Below are 15479 nucleotides of genomic sequence, written 5' to 3' on the forward strand. Positions count from 1 at the left end.
CCTCGCAGCTCCGACCAGCAATGAGCGGTCACAAGGCTACCGGCGACAAGCTGCAAGACTGCTGTACGTAGCGGTGATAACTAGCTCTAAGCTAATGCTATGACCGTAGTACACCTGCGAAGCGAGAAGAAAAAAGGAACAGATCCCCTGGCGACATCGGAAGTTATAGCCTGTCCGAGGTCGTCAGGGGGTCACTCACAGGTGACTTTGTTGGTATTACTTCTCGACCTGCGCATGCGCGAGACGGACTCATTCAGTGCTTAAAGCACCGCCTCTGGCGGTCAGGAAGGATGAAATAGAACTGCTATGACATCTGATACCAAACATCTGTTTCCTAAACACGCACGAACACATGCAGTCTGACCTCTTGTCGTCGCTGCTCCTTCTTCAGCTGGGCGATCTCGCGGTTCCTCTTTGCCTCCACCATTCTCCTCCTCTGCTGCTCCTCCTTCATCTGCTTCATCAGTGCCACCTGGGAACAGCGGAGAGGTCAGGCTCCCTAAGCTGCACAAGTATTCCTGCTCGATCCATCTCGCTCATCTGTGCCCCTCCCCGCTGACTCTCCTCCCCCCTCCCTTACCTTGGCTTTCTTCATGTCGTTGACCTCTAGCTGGAGTTTCTTCAGCTCCCGTTCGTACCTCCCTTGGTTTTTGAGGAGACGCGCGTGCTCTTTCTGTGCCGCTTGTAGCTTCAGCAGGTCTCGGTTCATCTCCTTAAGACGTTTCTCGTACTCCTGCTTGATCCGGTTGGCCTTCTCCTCCGTGTAGTTCTCCATGGACACTGTGCAGCCATGTAATAATCTTAATTACTTCTCATCGGGACACTCTATCATTAATGACATTTTTCACGTTTTCTACTGATCAGCTTACTTGTGGTTCTTCAACCACACGACCATATGAGTAAACCACAAACCCCATGATGCATGAACTCACTGAGGTTCTGCAGTACGCGGTCTCTCTCCAGCTGAGTGTCTCGGATCTTGTTCTGCAGCAGAATGAGCTTCTCCTCGTACTGCAGCTTCAGCATCAGCAGCCTCCGCTGGCTGTTCTCCAGCTCGTCTATCAGCTTCTGTTTGATCTCGATCTCGCAGGTCAGATCGGCCAGGTCCGCCTGGAAGTTGGCTGCTTAAAGACGAGTCACAAGAGTCAAATTCTATGCTACTTTTCTCAGGATCGTGGAATAAATAGCACTCAAATGTTTACCATGTTCACCATTTTAGTTTAGCATGTTAGCACGCTAGCATTTACCAGCTAGCAATGAACACAAAGTACGGCTAAGGAAGTTTCGACGAAATGATGGTGCTTGAGGAGAAGTCAGGAGATCTCACTTATCCTGAGCTAATCACTGGGATTCATCCTCTGTGGACCATGAACATCCATGGGAAACGTCATGCAGTCCATTCAATGGTCAGACACGGAACAGAGACACACCTTTCTCATCAGAGTCCGAGTCTGAATCCACCAGGCTCTCGTCGCTGTCAAACCCGTCCTCCTCCTCCCTGCCCTCCTCCTCGTCCTCGCCCTCATCTTCATCGCAGCCACTCTCCTCCTGCAGCGGAGACATGATGTCCTGCACACACAAACACGCAGACACGTCAGACATTCCTCGCTTCTGCTTAAACTCTGCTGACAAACGCGCGGCTCACCTCGGCGTAATTGTCGTCCGAATCGAGCTCTCCGTTCTGTCCGTTCTGTCCGTTTTCACGGCTCTGCCCGTTCTCTCCGTTCTCGTGAGTGTGCAGCTTCACTCGTTTCTTCAGACCTTTCTCCAGCTCTGGACTGCAGGGGGAAAAGATGCACGATTGTGAAGCCTGGTCATAGCCGGCACTGAAGAAAACACACGTATCGCTATGCTTTTCAAATCATCAAAACAGCTTTCCTTGACCTTTCCCTGACTGTTTTCCCAGCTCACCTACGTAGTATGAATGTTTTTGTCCATTAGCATGCATTACAAACACTCCCTTTCATGTAAGTGAGACGTCACACACTGCTAACAACCACCATTAGGGCTTTGGGAGGGCTGCCAAGTGATGTGCTCGCAGCAAAATCAGACCTCTGAAGTCATTAGCAAACTCTTCCTCGGCTCATCTACCCCTCATCATGCCCTTTTAGCTCTTAACGTTTTATTGGCAATCTTATTTTTCCCTTTGCTCCCTCTTTTACAACCATCCTGCTTATCACCCATCCCATCTCTAAATTCCCATCCACCTCTTCTCTATCCCATTAAACCTCAATTAGCCTGTTAGGCTGTGTGCTCTTCTCTCTCATGACCCACTGGCCGACTGAATTAGACCTTTTTGTGTCCAAGCCAGCGGTACAACTCAGCACTGGCTGCATCCCAGTTCTATTCATAAGCTGGCCTTCCCAAAGCCCTAATCGACTTGTGCTGTGGCTCTTAAGCTAGAGGAGAGAAGCAATGAGGAGCGAAGAGTTTATGAGCAATAATGCACTGCTCATGCTCTCCTTGCTTTTAAAACATGCACTGGTCCATTGACAAGGGCTTAGAGTGAACATTCAGAAATTAAATTCACATCAAGCTGAGCTTCCTGGAACTCTTTATTTCAAATTGTATAAGGAGTTTTTATTTGGAATTAGCATATCCATGTGTCCTCCTCTCCTCACCTCATCCTCCTCTGCCTCCTCTCCTTCTTCTTCAGCCTCTCGATGTCCAGCTTGGCCCGGCGCAACACGTCCGTCATCTCCGCCTCCATGGACATGGGAGCAGGGGAGGAGCCAGGGGGGTGGCCGGGGGCGGGGCTGAGAGCAGAGGCGGGGAACAGGGAGCGCGAGGAGAGCCGGGCCGTCTGCCGCCGCAGCGACTCGTTCATGGCCTCGCTCTCGAGCAGCTTGGTTCTGACAGAGGAGGAGGAGACGGGCAGAAAACATATAAACCCACTCGTCACAGGCTAATTAAAGCTGCTGATTCGGATGTTTTTGAAAGAAGAAATAACACTTTCTTCTTCTTACAAATGGACTCAACAATTTGAGCTCTTACCTAAGTTCTTCAACCTCTCGGATGTAGTTCTGGATTAAAGCCCCGATGTCCTCATTGCCTTCACCTATGGGTCAAAGCAGAGGGAGGCTCGGGTCACAGGAAGCACTCAATGTAATACTGGAACTAATAAATAATTATAATACATAAAAATCCATTTTAAGATGGTAAGCTAATGAGAAACAGAGTCCACGTACTTGACTTGGTCAGCAGGGCGCTGACCTCGTTGGCCAGCAGATGTGTCACACGGGTGTTGAGGTGGTCGATGGTCTCCTGCATGGCCTTCACCCTGAGGCGCAGCGTGTCGTTCTCTCTCTGCAGCATGGCATTCTCCTGACACAGGTCGCTGTAGCCCTCTGAACCGTCCTCACAGGCCACGCGCTTCCCCTGCAGAGAGCCAAACCGCCTGCGTGAGCAGTGAACCCTGAACGCCACACGCATTTTAGGGAAAAGGACAACTATCAGGGCCAAATAGCCCGAAAAACACAACTGATTCTAAATGTACACTATTACATACACCTGATGTTGCAGTCCAAGCAAACACAACGCTATTGTTTGAACTGAGTTGGCCTGTCTGTGGCTCTTCAGGCAGCCATTGTCGCATTCTGAGTGATTAACGCAGAAAGAATCCTGTTGTTTAAGCTTCGAACAGAGAGTCACTATTTAATCCAGTCACAGCTCGCAGGCATCATTACCTCCACCAGTCCAACTCTGCAGTCACATCACATCCCTTACTACCACATCGAGGTCAGCTCACAGTCCCTCATCGTAGTCACGCGTTCATGTCTCTCTAGTAACCGTGGTAACCCCCCTTAATCACACAAGAGGCCTACAATGCTGCTAAATGGCTGCGCCTTCCTTGTAGCCCTGGAGGTCACAGCTGATGAAAAAGTGGAGAGTCTCTGCAGACTTTCCTTGAATTCTCCAGCTATTTCTTGTCACATTTACTCGCATCATTCCCCACGTGTCTTCTTACTGCATAACGTCCCATAACAGGTAAACCACGCTACACAGAGCCCACGCAGAGCTCCTCAGCACAAGCACGTTCTGCTACAGGATCAATTTATCTCTACATTACTTTATAAACCGCTGATGTGGCACTAATCAATCTTCTTCATACTCGGGCGCTACACTAAAGGCATAAATGGATGTGTGTGTTCCAGTAATCTGATATAGTAATCAGCTGCTGCAGGCACGGCCTCTGCTTTTCTCGCCCTCCAACGCCATCCTCTCTAACTCGCATTAGTGTTGTCTTTCTTCTTCTTCTGCTCAGTTGCTATTCTCTGCTTCATCCATCATGTCACCCCACTCGCCCCTCTCTTACGGCCTCATTGCATCAGTTACACTGACAGACATGTGTTAGTGCTCTCTTCTTTAACCTGCCACTCTTCATTCCTCATCTCTCCCCCGCTGCCACTCAGCCCCTCTCATCTTTTTCTGAGCTCCTCCTTGTCATAATTTTTTCTCTACCCCACAGTGTTTCCTGCTGTCTTATCAGCATCCACCCCTCCGACTCTCACCGCCTTGTACTCCATCAGTTCCATCTGAAGCCGGGCTATCTCGGCACGCAGGGCGCTGATCTGCTGGCTGGTCTTGTCTTGGTTCACCACCACCTTGTTCTTGATGTTTCGGGCGCGGTTGGCGTACTTCAGCGTGTTCAGTGTCTCCATGAAGTCCCGGTCTGATGGACTGACGCAGGCGATCATCACTGTGCGACTGGAGAGGAGGGAAATATGAAGATTGTAGACAAGTGTGCACACAGTATAACAGTGCTGAGGTTGTGAGAGACATGTCTTGTCACCATGTGCGTAACAGAAGCCCTGTTGTTAAGAAAAAAATACATAAATGTGTTACAGCAAAGCATCAAGTCCTCACTTTAGCGGAGCTGGTACCATCAAGTATAAATTTAATGGTTCCAGCTTCCAGCTTTTTCTGAAGTTAGAAACATTACTAAAATTGTGGTCGTCAATCCACTGTTGGATTAATTAAACATCCTAACTTTCCCTCTATGGAACAAACTGTGATTTTTCCTAAATAATTGACATACGTGCGTGTGTGTATGTGTACCTGTTGCCTCCCAGTGAGTCCTGCAGCAGACGAGTGAGTTTGGAGTCTCTGTAAGGGACGTGTCCTGCCTTCTTAGCCTGGTCCCCCAGAGCACTGATCACATTTCCCAACGCCAGCTACAAAACATACACACACACACAGAAACTGATCACAAACTAGCATCTAAATACACCCGAGCACAAAGGGAAACAAAGATGCTTGCTTTGTCATTTTCTTCCATCCACACACGCAGTCACTCTATTTCTACCATATATATATATATATATATATATATATATATATATTTCTACGTCCGTCTCACCAGTCCACAGTTGATAGAGATCCCCTCGCGGGCTCTCTCTCCTGTAGCTCCTGTGCGTTTCAGCCTCTCAGAGCCGGCCAGGTCCACGAAGTGGAACTTGGCCATCAGCGTCTCGTACTCAGGCTGGGCGATGGGGCTGGAGTCCACGCCGTTCAGCTCCCCGTTCTCTCCTCCTCCGTTCTGCTGGGAGGGCGCCGCACAAAAAAACCACAGAGAGTACGTTCATGAGTTGGAGCGTCTTACTTGAAAATAGCAATTATTTCATCACCTTTAATGCAAAATTCATTTTCCTTCGATTTATTTTTTCTTGGTCTTCCCAAAACATATAAATATCTTTTTGTACCATATTTATTATTTATTACCTTTTCCTGCCAGTGTCGACCCCCCCACCTCCTTGATGATTGTAACAACACCCACCTCACAGTGAATCAGCCTGTTATGCCTTTTTTTTTTTAACCTCCCTCCATCCACCCACACCCCCACTTACCCCTCCACTCCAAACCCCAGTCTCACCATTTGAGGCTGCTGGCACACTCTCATCTGACAGAGGTGGATGGTGAAGATGGCGTGCGAGCGGGAGCTCTGGGCATTCATCTGGGTGCTGGCTGTGGTGCGGGACAGAGCGCCGAGCTTCAGGCACTGCAGCAGCTGCAGCGCACAGGCGGCACGGAGGACATTTGGTTATGATCAAAAAAGACGTAGACTCGGGAGCAAAAAACGGATAATGACTGTTGACACCGCGGGCTGTTTTGCTGGCTCACCGCCCACGATCGCTTGCTGGTTTCTGAGAGCTCAACACACGTGTCAGCGGATTTCATGAAGGTGGGAAACCACTCATTTGGTTGCCTTCAAACTTCAACATTTCTTTGAGCTTTTCTACATCTCTGCACACCCGAAAAGCAAAGATTCTTCTCTTGTTTTCTGCCCTCTCTACTGACAAGTCCTCTCCCCCTTTTTACTCTCAGCCTGACTCCTGTCTCTTTTCACACTCCATAACCTCCACGCTTCCATCTCCTCCCTCACGCTGTTTTGACATTTCCTCTCTTCCCTCCCACAGGAGAGCCCATCTGTCTCTGCTTGTCTCTCAGCTGTCTGAGTTTTTGGGAATTTAATGCACAGATGACCGCTCCCAAATGTAGCCCTTTCTTCCCCTTCCTTTCTGCTTCCTCCCATCTTTCTTTCTGCTCCATCGCCTATTGGAGAAGAAGCCGAATAATACCGTAAGTGCCTTCTCCTGGCCAGCATTTATTGTAGCCCTCCCCTTAAATCACCTCCTGCCACCTCTGTTAACCTCTTTGTCACCAGCCCCTCACATCCCCACTAGCAGAAATTCCTCCTGCACTCCTGACCCATCAGATCCTCCGTCTGCCACACTGCCACTGCTGATCTGTTCCCCTGCTTGGCAGCTATGACTCACTCCTAACGTCTGGCAACTTATCAAGAAAGCTACCCTCAAACAGTCTCAAATACTGTTGAGTCGTGTTGCTCGCACAAAATAGCCTCGTGGCTTTAAGGCAGCACGTTAGAGCCCTCGACCTCTTTCTTGTTTTTGATGACAGACCACCAGATGATTCTTGCCAGACTTTTCGGGGTGCTGGGGATCTCTGGCAGCTCTCCTGCTCTGCCTCAACCAGTCCTCCTTTACCCACATCTTAACAGTTAGCCCCATGCACTACCACTCATTTCTACATGATCAAACTGAGGTCACAGAAAACCTATCAAAGCATTTATCATCTGAGTTTCGCCCTCTTTGTTTTCAGCGCCATCGTAAAAACCATTTTTTTGCAGCTTCGTCGAAATTTAAGACAAATCATGTGCATTTATTGAGAATATGAAGGCATTTAAAATTGTTAGACTAAAACTTAATGAGTTATTATTAAATCAAGTCAAATCAAAGCAAAAGTGAGCTCTGGGATAAAATGAGTATCAAATATTATACAGACCATGCCACAGCAGTGCACAAACTTCTATGACCTTAAGACCAAGAAACACGAGCACAAGAGTAACTGCTTCAGAATATATGTGTGCAAAAACACTACATATTAAAAAAGACTGAAACAACAATGCACATGTACAATACAAACACCAACACACACACACACACACACCTCCTCCTTTGAGTGCACCAGTCTGGAAGTGACTCCAGTGGTGTAGATGCTGCCGCTGGCGTCCTCGTGGATCTTGATGTTGGACTTCCTGCTCCGACTCTCTGGATCTCTGGCTCCGTCGAACAAGTCCAGGATCTCTTCATTGTACAACTGCAATAAACAGAAGCCACAGATGCACATGCACCATTGTAGAATTTATAGATACTCATGAGCATATAACATAACCATCAAACTTGATGATTTAATGTATTCCCTTTTCTCACAGCTGCGTTTGTTTACACACGGGTCAAAAGAATGACCTCTCAGAAACCAATGAGGGCCAGGGGCCACAGAGGTCAGCTGAAAGCTCAGCTGTTCCCACCTACTGTCAAACACACACACACACACACACACACAGAGGCATCTGTTTACCATCAACACAGATAACCTTTTGACCTGAGAACGTACAAATCACACACTCACTGGAGAGAGCAGGACAGACAGGAGAAAAAGAGGACTATAGGAAGAAAAATGGCTTTGTTTCAGAACTGTTATTACAGAACGATTATTCAGGTAATCAGATCATACACACACATCCACATATACAGTTGTCTGCGCCCGAAAGGCAACCCAAACATTTGCCTGCCAGAAACCTCTGGAGGAAATGATTACTTGTCATATTATCTCATTGCTCCTACACCAGCATCCCTCCCTCCCTCGTATCTCTCGCTCTTATCCGTCTTCTACGCCGCAGTGATGAGGAATAATGTCAGAGGTAATGGCCAACATTAATCAGGACCAACAAAGCACAGGGAGACATTCCTGCCCATCTGTCATTGGGCTGTCACTTCCTGTTTGTGGAAGAGGGGGATGATCCTCTCGTCTCCCTGTTTTGTCCCATCTGGTTAGAGTTAATAAGGACCAATATCCATCCCAGCACGCTCAAACACACACACACACACACACACACACGCACACACACACACAGGTACATTTGCAAGCAGGAATATTAGTGCTGAGCTGCTAAAATGTGAGCTCAAGCAATGATGTGCTACAGCGTGGTCGTGCATGTGCTCTACATCCACACGAGCGCGTCGCCCACCTCGAGGAACTGCGCGCTGACTTTAAACTCGGGTGGCTGGCCGCCGGCCTCCTGGGCTCGCAGCTTCCGGTTCTGGATTCCCTCGAACAGCTGGTGAACAGCCCGCGGGATGATGCCCTGCTCCTGCTGGCCCAGGCTCACGTCGAAGCCCGTCCCCATGGTGTAGGTCTTCCCCGAACCCGTCTGAAACACATTTCAGCAACCTCATTTACTGTGTACTCCATCATCACACATCCTATATTTATGTATGGTAACTTGGTGGTAACAAACAAATATATATAAACAACCACAAAATTATAAAACTCTATTTTATGAATGGAACCTCTGTGTCATACCTGACCATAAGCGAAGACGGTGGCGTTGTAGCCCTCGAAGCAGCCCTCGATGAGCTTGTAGACGCAGGCCTGGTAGATGTTCTGCTGCTCTGAGTCCACGTCAAACACGAAGTCATACGTGAAGGCCTTGTCCTTTCCCAGGAGGACTTGCGGCTCTCCGGGTGTGACCAGCGTGCACACGTGGCAGCCCTCGATCTTTTCCTTGGCCATCTGAGGACGAATCCTGAGAGGGGAGGAGAAAAGGAGAGAGACGGTTAGAGAGTGGACATCATTAATCAAAGACGGTGTCGCTGCAGAACTCAGCAGACAGGCACCATTTATGCACCCTGCAGATCAAGCACGACCATCTGAGGTGCTCTGCTTTGACCTCATGATCATGTAAGTGTAAACAGGAAACCCTGAGAAAATGAGAGCACATTATGAGAGAATAATGGAAATGTATCCACATCTAAAGCAAGACTGTGAAATAATAATCTATCTAAGAACTGTGATTCATTACAGTAGACATTTAATCAAAAGCAGCTCTGGCAGATAAATGCAAACTAATGTGCCCTCTGTTTTCTGATGTTTCTAGGACAATGACATTAAGGACATGGAAACTTTTAATGGCAATGAAATTGAGTTACCACTGTAATTATTGTGAACACAAGCTTGTTAAATATGAGTGTTTGACACGAAACAAAGCAATGCACTCCCATGATATTGTCAGAGTCGAAGGAAATCGATGCAGCAGAACCAGAGATATCATCTTCTTTATTCCACGCTTTCTGCTTCTTTGTCAAAACCTGGCACCTACATTATCCACAGCGCAATCGATTCAATTCACTCTACTGTGCAGCTGCGGGTCCGCTGTGCCAGCAGTGGGTAACGTGGCCTCCAGGCTCAAGCAGAGGTGAGGAGCGGGCTACAGAGGCCTGGTAAGCTAAACTCTTCCAAACTCCACACCTCCAGACTCTTTTCTTTTTCAAACTCTTAGTCTTCAGCCCCAAACTGACGCTGCCTCACGTGACATCACGTTTGACGTCACATTTGACAGGAACCCAGCGGTGCCAGGCATGTGTCAGACTCTGGCCTTATATCATGCATTTACCCACAGAACAAGAGCAGAAGAGCAACCCGGAGGACAGAGTACACACATCAGCAGCAGCACACTCGCTTGTGGAAAGTGAGCAGGCAGAAAACGAAAAGTTCTGACAGAAACTAGAGCGAGCAGGGCGGCTGATGATGATAAGTCAGACTCCGGCTGATAAGTCATTATTACATCGGCTGCTAATCCTGCTGCTCGGGACTCGGGGTTCTGCTGGGCTCTGACAGGTAGTTCATTGCAGTTAATTGCTTTCACCTGACATCCCAGTTGTACAATAATCCCTGATTAGATGAGTCTAAAGGCAAGCAGCCACCGCGCCTGAACACCACTGAACTCAGTGACAGAATGAGGGCCGAGTATTTAAATTTAGCATCATTTTGGCTTGTTTGCCAGCAGAGCGGCAGACAGTCTCGCCGGGAAAGGTGGCTGATGAGCGGAGATGGAGCTGTTAAAGACGTTCTGCTTGTGCCCCAGCGCTTACTAGCTGTGAGAAAACATTGCAGAGAAAACTGAGGGTGTAACGTTGCTCTTGCCTAACGCAATGCACATAAAACAGAAGATCTGTCGCACGGCGCATTGTTAATCTTGGGCTCTCAGAGGTACAATGTGGACACAGTGGGGAGGTAATCACTTTAAGCTGTGGAAAAAGCCATGAGCCAGCAGTATAAGAGCACTGGGTCCACCTCTACACATGCTAACCCCCTCCCCATTCAATCTGCAGGGGATGCAAATCAACTCCCCCGCACACTGAGACAGCACCAGAGACTCCCTATGGGATGCTGCAACAAAGACACACACACATACTGTACACAATCCCAAAAAGCTAGAAAAATCCCCAACCACATACAGCTGCTGCAGGGATAATCACACACACACACACACACACACACACACACACACACACACACACACACAGTAACTCCACAAACAAATACTGTACACACACAGTTCAAAAACAACCTACTGTACTATCTTTACTTCACACATGGGTCCTCTGAAGCGTGCACTAAGAACCACGCCCACCAGCAACACTCACAATAATCCCTTCACCACACGCCGAAACACACACACACACACACACACACACAGCTGACAACAGCACTTTTTGGCCCTCTTTCAGGCCTTGAGGCGTCACTGATGAGGGACTTCCAGGAATGAATTAAAGACATTAGAACAGACCAATTCAGCAGCAGCATATTAACCCCGACAGTGTGACACAGAGGGCAGCTTGCAGACTTTTATTACTGGAGGTGACCTTGACACTGAGGTTAATGCATCTAAAACCACAGATCCCATATGAGTGCTGTTTAAGCCAATTATTAACATGAAGTGGGTACGGCAGAGGAGGAGCGTGCTGGCTCTGCACAAAGGACGAACAGTCTGTGTGTGTGTGTGTGTGTGTGTGTGTGTGTGTGTGTGTGTGTGTGTGTGTGTGTGTGTGTGTGTGAGCTGCAGCTGTATCATTCACTCTTCTCTCCTTTTCTCTCTGTTTACACTCAATTCTATCAGTCTTTTGTGTGCAATATTTATACGTCAGAAGTGTCAGGTGTGCCACTCGACGGCAGACATTTGAAAGGAAGAAAGAAAGAAAGAAAGAAAGAAAGAAAGAAAGAAAGAAAGAAAGAACCAACATTATGTAGACTACAGAACATTGCGTCAGTTGTTTAAATATAGAGAAAAGACATTTTTTAGTGTCACATCCATTTACTCTCAATCTCTTCAAGGCACATTTTGCAATCGTCAGTCTTTCCCCCCATTAAGATAATTAACCTTTCATTATCACTTCCAGTAAAAACCAGAACACCCCAGCAATATGCTCTGAAGTTGGATTTGGCGTGTTTCCTGCTCGCTGTGTCTGCTTCACCTCACTGACCGCTGGCTGGCTCGCTGGGCAGCCACAGCAGGATGAATCTCTGACACAGACTCTTTGGTCACTGTCGATTCTTAATTTCCACTTCAGCCAAACTAGAAGGTTGCTTTGCACTTGCTTTGTTCTCCCTTCTCATTTGCCGGGCTTGAGTTTAGCTGTGACCAGAATGCCGTGATTTTTGGTTTAATAACGGTTTGGCACAGTTGGTCGACCGGTCCACCACTTTGGCCCGGCCTCTGGCTGCAGGATTATTGGGTGTCTATCTTTGCATATTCCACAACAATTTGATCATTGATCATGTAATTCATTTATTGAGCTATTAAGCATTGGTTGGTCCCATTCAGTATTTTTATTTTTGGGCTGTCAGACATTGTGAGACATCAGGCTGAGCTCTGGGAAACTGTGCCGGGCATTTCTCACCATTTTCTGCCATTTTCCACATGAAACGGCTAACTGATCTAAAGCATTCTCCTGACTGTCCTCTTCATCGTCACAGAGGAGGAAAACATTCTGAAGACGAGTGTGGCTGAATTCAGGAGAGTCAAGCTCTGCATCAAATAAGAACAGAAAAACACACACACACACACACACACACACACACACACACAAAGAGACACAAGAACAACAATGGCAGCTTGTCAGCAATCCACGGGGAGAAGAAATGGAACAGCTATAAATAATCAATTCACACACACACACACACACACACACACACACACACACACACACACACACACACACACACACCATGGCTCAGCTGGATGAACATCTAAGCCAGCTGCACCAACAAAAGATGGGATCCATAACATTGATTGGAAAAGCAAACATCTCACACACACACACACACACACACACACACACACACACGGATCCAGGGTCAGACCGCACACTCACTACAAGACATTTAGCAGCTAAAAATAGGCCATAACGCCACGATTAAATGTCTGTATGGGACAGAGGCGCAGAGAGAAACACAGAGAAGCAGATTGTTGATCCCTGATGCGGCAAATTAAGGCGTCTATCTCTTCTCATCTTTGCACGCTAAGAAGAAAATGGTTTAAACACCCTGGGGACTGAACAGAGTCCCTGAAAGAAGCAACTCACACACACACACACACACACACACACACACACACACACACACACACACACAGAAACGAACACACACCTGTACTCCTCTCCTTTTTTGTACTTTTGTTATACTTTCTTTACACGGGGTTAAATGTACATGGTACCGACACTCATTACTCCAATCTTTGTCAGGGTCCCTAAACCTACTATAGGTCTCTATCATACACACACACACACACACACACACACACACACACACACACAGAAAATCAGAAACTCATTATCCACAAGCTCTGTGGGAATTCACTTATCACAATAATTATCAAACCCAATAGCGCTAATTAGGAAGAGACTCATAAAATACAAAGAAACCACAAACAAACATCTGCACACACACATGCACACACACACATACACACACACACACACACACACACACACACACATAGAGACAGAGAGAGAGAGAGAGAGAGAGAGAGTAATTGCCATATCAAATCCTGATAGCAGCAAAAGTCATTGATGCGTGACTTGAGAGTGAAGTAATGTGCAACATGAGGGAGGGTGCAGACCTCTCAGAGTCCTGAACACAGTCCTCAAGACCTTTCTGACATTCTGCCTTTGAAGCTCTCAAACTCTTCACATTCTTCTTTCACGGTGTGACAAAACAAAAATATCAAGCTCCCCAGATCCATCTCTCCAGATTCACAGTTTGATTTAATACCTGGCATGGAAAAAAAATTCTGCAGGACTGTAATCTGTCCTCGGGCATGTGGAAACAGTTAACAGGAGGGATTCCCACGACTGCCATTCAGTGCCAGAGGGGCTCCATCATTCATTGTAGCTCGCATCACAAAACATACTGTGAGGCTTACAGAGGTGCTGCTGCCTCAGTGATAGACCAGTACCACACTGGGCTCACTGAGCAGAATGAGGCCCCCGCGCAACAATGAGTGCCATGTTGTGCCCAGATGGGGTTAAGATGGTGTCACTTTTGTGTTGCAAGCACAGGTGGTGGCGGATTAAGGGAGAAAATTATGTGTCTGTTAAATATCTAAACACGAAACACATGAAACACAGAAAACATTAAACACATCCATTAAGAAGTTGTTCAATTAAACAAAAAAGGATTTTGTCTAAAATAAAAGACAAACTTTGTAATTTTAAGAGAAAAAGGTTGTAATATGTCGGAGAAAAAGTCACAGGAGAAAAAACAAGTAGCTCTTGTGTGTAGCAGCTTCAATTCTGAACTGATTTGAAATGACTAATATTGATGAATATGTAGAAATTCACACGTTGGTTACTGGTTACTGAAAAAGCTTTTTTAAAAAGGGTCATGCTGCTTGACATACTGCAAAAAAAGCCATTTCTAATATGAAGGAACCATTTCACTGGAACCACAATATTTTCACCACAGACACAGTCGAACACACTATGAATGCTAACAGAAATAGAGAGTCTCAGTCTCGTTTCCAGTTTTTTTTCCTTCAGTTGGATCGCTTTAGCAGGCTTCAGTTTCCTTGGGAACTGCACACACTGCTCAGGGACTCCTAATGGGCAATGACTGCATGTGCATATGTTTGTGTTTACACCAGCAAAATACAGCGGTATTCAAGGGGTGTGCACACTGCAGATTACACAACACTAATGCCTCATCATGTGCCAATTATACAGCAATCCTCACCTGAAACTCAACCGTTGACCTGCTATTTGCATCACGATCCAGGAACTAGACAGGACCAAATGCCAAGTGTGTTACCAACAAGGCCAGAGGACCAATAAAATCAGGCCGCTGTGATGGCTGCCAATGACAGTGAGGGCCAGTAATGCCTGTGTGTGTGTGTGTGTGTGTGTGTGTGTGTGTGTGTGTGTGTGTGTGTGTGTGTGTGTTCATGCTCACTCAACCTTCAAAGAACAGATCAGTGATAGCCAAAGAGCTCATTTCCCTAATGTAAACACTTCAGTACAGAGAAACAGCACATGCACACACACACACACACACACACACACACGCACACACACACACACACACACACACACACACACACACACACACACACACACACACACACACACACACACACACACACAGGAGACAGAGTTAATCGTATTCTCTTGAGCTGTGAGTGTTTCAGAGCTCTGTTGTCTCTCCTCTGGCACACAGCCAGCAGAGGAAGCCAGTCTCTGCGTTTCCTTTAACACTCTGTCCATTTATCAGAGGACAACACACACTCTCATCAAGTTTCTCAATCAAGGATGATTTCACCGTCACCCCCCCATCTTTCCCTGTTATATGTTTTCCTTTAAGCTTTATCATCACTGCACAGGAAAACACCATCTCGCTGTTCTTTTGTTTTTCCACGTTCTTGTCCTCATCCTCACACCTCTGCTTGTGTTGCAGCCCTCCCTCAGTTTGTTGCCAGTGAAAACAGGGACAAAAGCCTGAACGGCAGAGGCAGCGGGGGGGCCTGTTCCATTTCCTTTTTCTCCTGATAACAGCAGAGACTAATCGCTTATTCTGACTTTTCCTCGCAGCCTTACTTCCTCCCCCTCTGGCTCTGTTTCTTTCCA

General features: G+C 47.1%; 1 protein-coding gene across 5 annotated transcripts in view; it reads right to left on the minus strand.

The window, feature by feature from the left end:
- kif21b (kinesin family member 21B) overlaps positions 1-15479 on the minus strand; it is a 64002-nt gene that overhangs the window by 31868 nt on the left and 16655 nt on the right. For 2 of the 5 annotated variants that reach the window (XM_041952047.1, XM_041952021.1), the window contains exons 2-16: positions 8884-9106; positions 8549-8731; positions 7468-7617; positions 5873-6007; positions 5360-5542; positions 5059-5174; positions 4512-4707; positions 3189-3378; positions 2995-3058; positions 2622-2852; positions 1646-1778; positions 1431-1569; positions 933-1124; positions 581-780; positions 365-472 (exon numbers count right to left, since the gene is read on the minus strand). In XM_041952047.1, coding sequence (XP_041807981.1) covers positions 365-472; positions 581-780; positions 933-1124; positions 1431-1569; positions 1646-1778; positions 2622-2852; positions 2995-3058; positions 3189-3378; positions 4512-4707; positions 5059-5174; positions 5360-5542; positions 5873-6007; positions 7468-7617; positions 8549-8731; positions 8884-9106 — 2443 coding nt within the window. The remainder of the gene's footprint in view (positions 1-364; positions 473-580; positions 781-932; positions 1125-1430; positions 1570-1645; positions 1779-2621; positions 2853-2994; positions 3059-3188; positions 3379-4511; positions 4708-5058; positions 5175-5359; positions 5543-5872; positions 6008-7467; positions 7618-8548; positions 8732-8883; positions 9107-15479) is intronic. The other 3 variants (XM_041952057.1, XM_041952039.1, XM_041952029.1) reach the window with 3 other exon arrangements.

The sequence above is a fragment of the Chelmon rostratus genome, chromosome 2 (assembly GCF_017976325.1).
Source record: "Chelmon rostratus isolate fCheRos1 chromosome 2, fCheRos1.pri, whole genome shotgun sequence".
NCBI classification, from domain to species: Eukaryota; Metazoa; Chordata; class Actinopteri; order Chaetodontiformes; family Chaetodontidae; genus Chelmon; species Chelmon rostratus.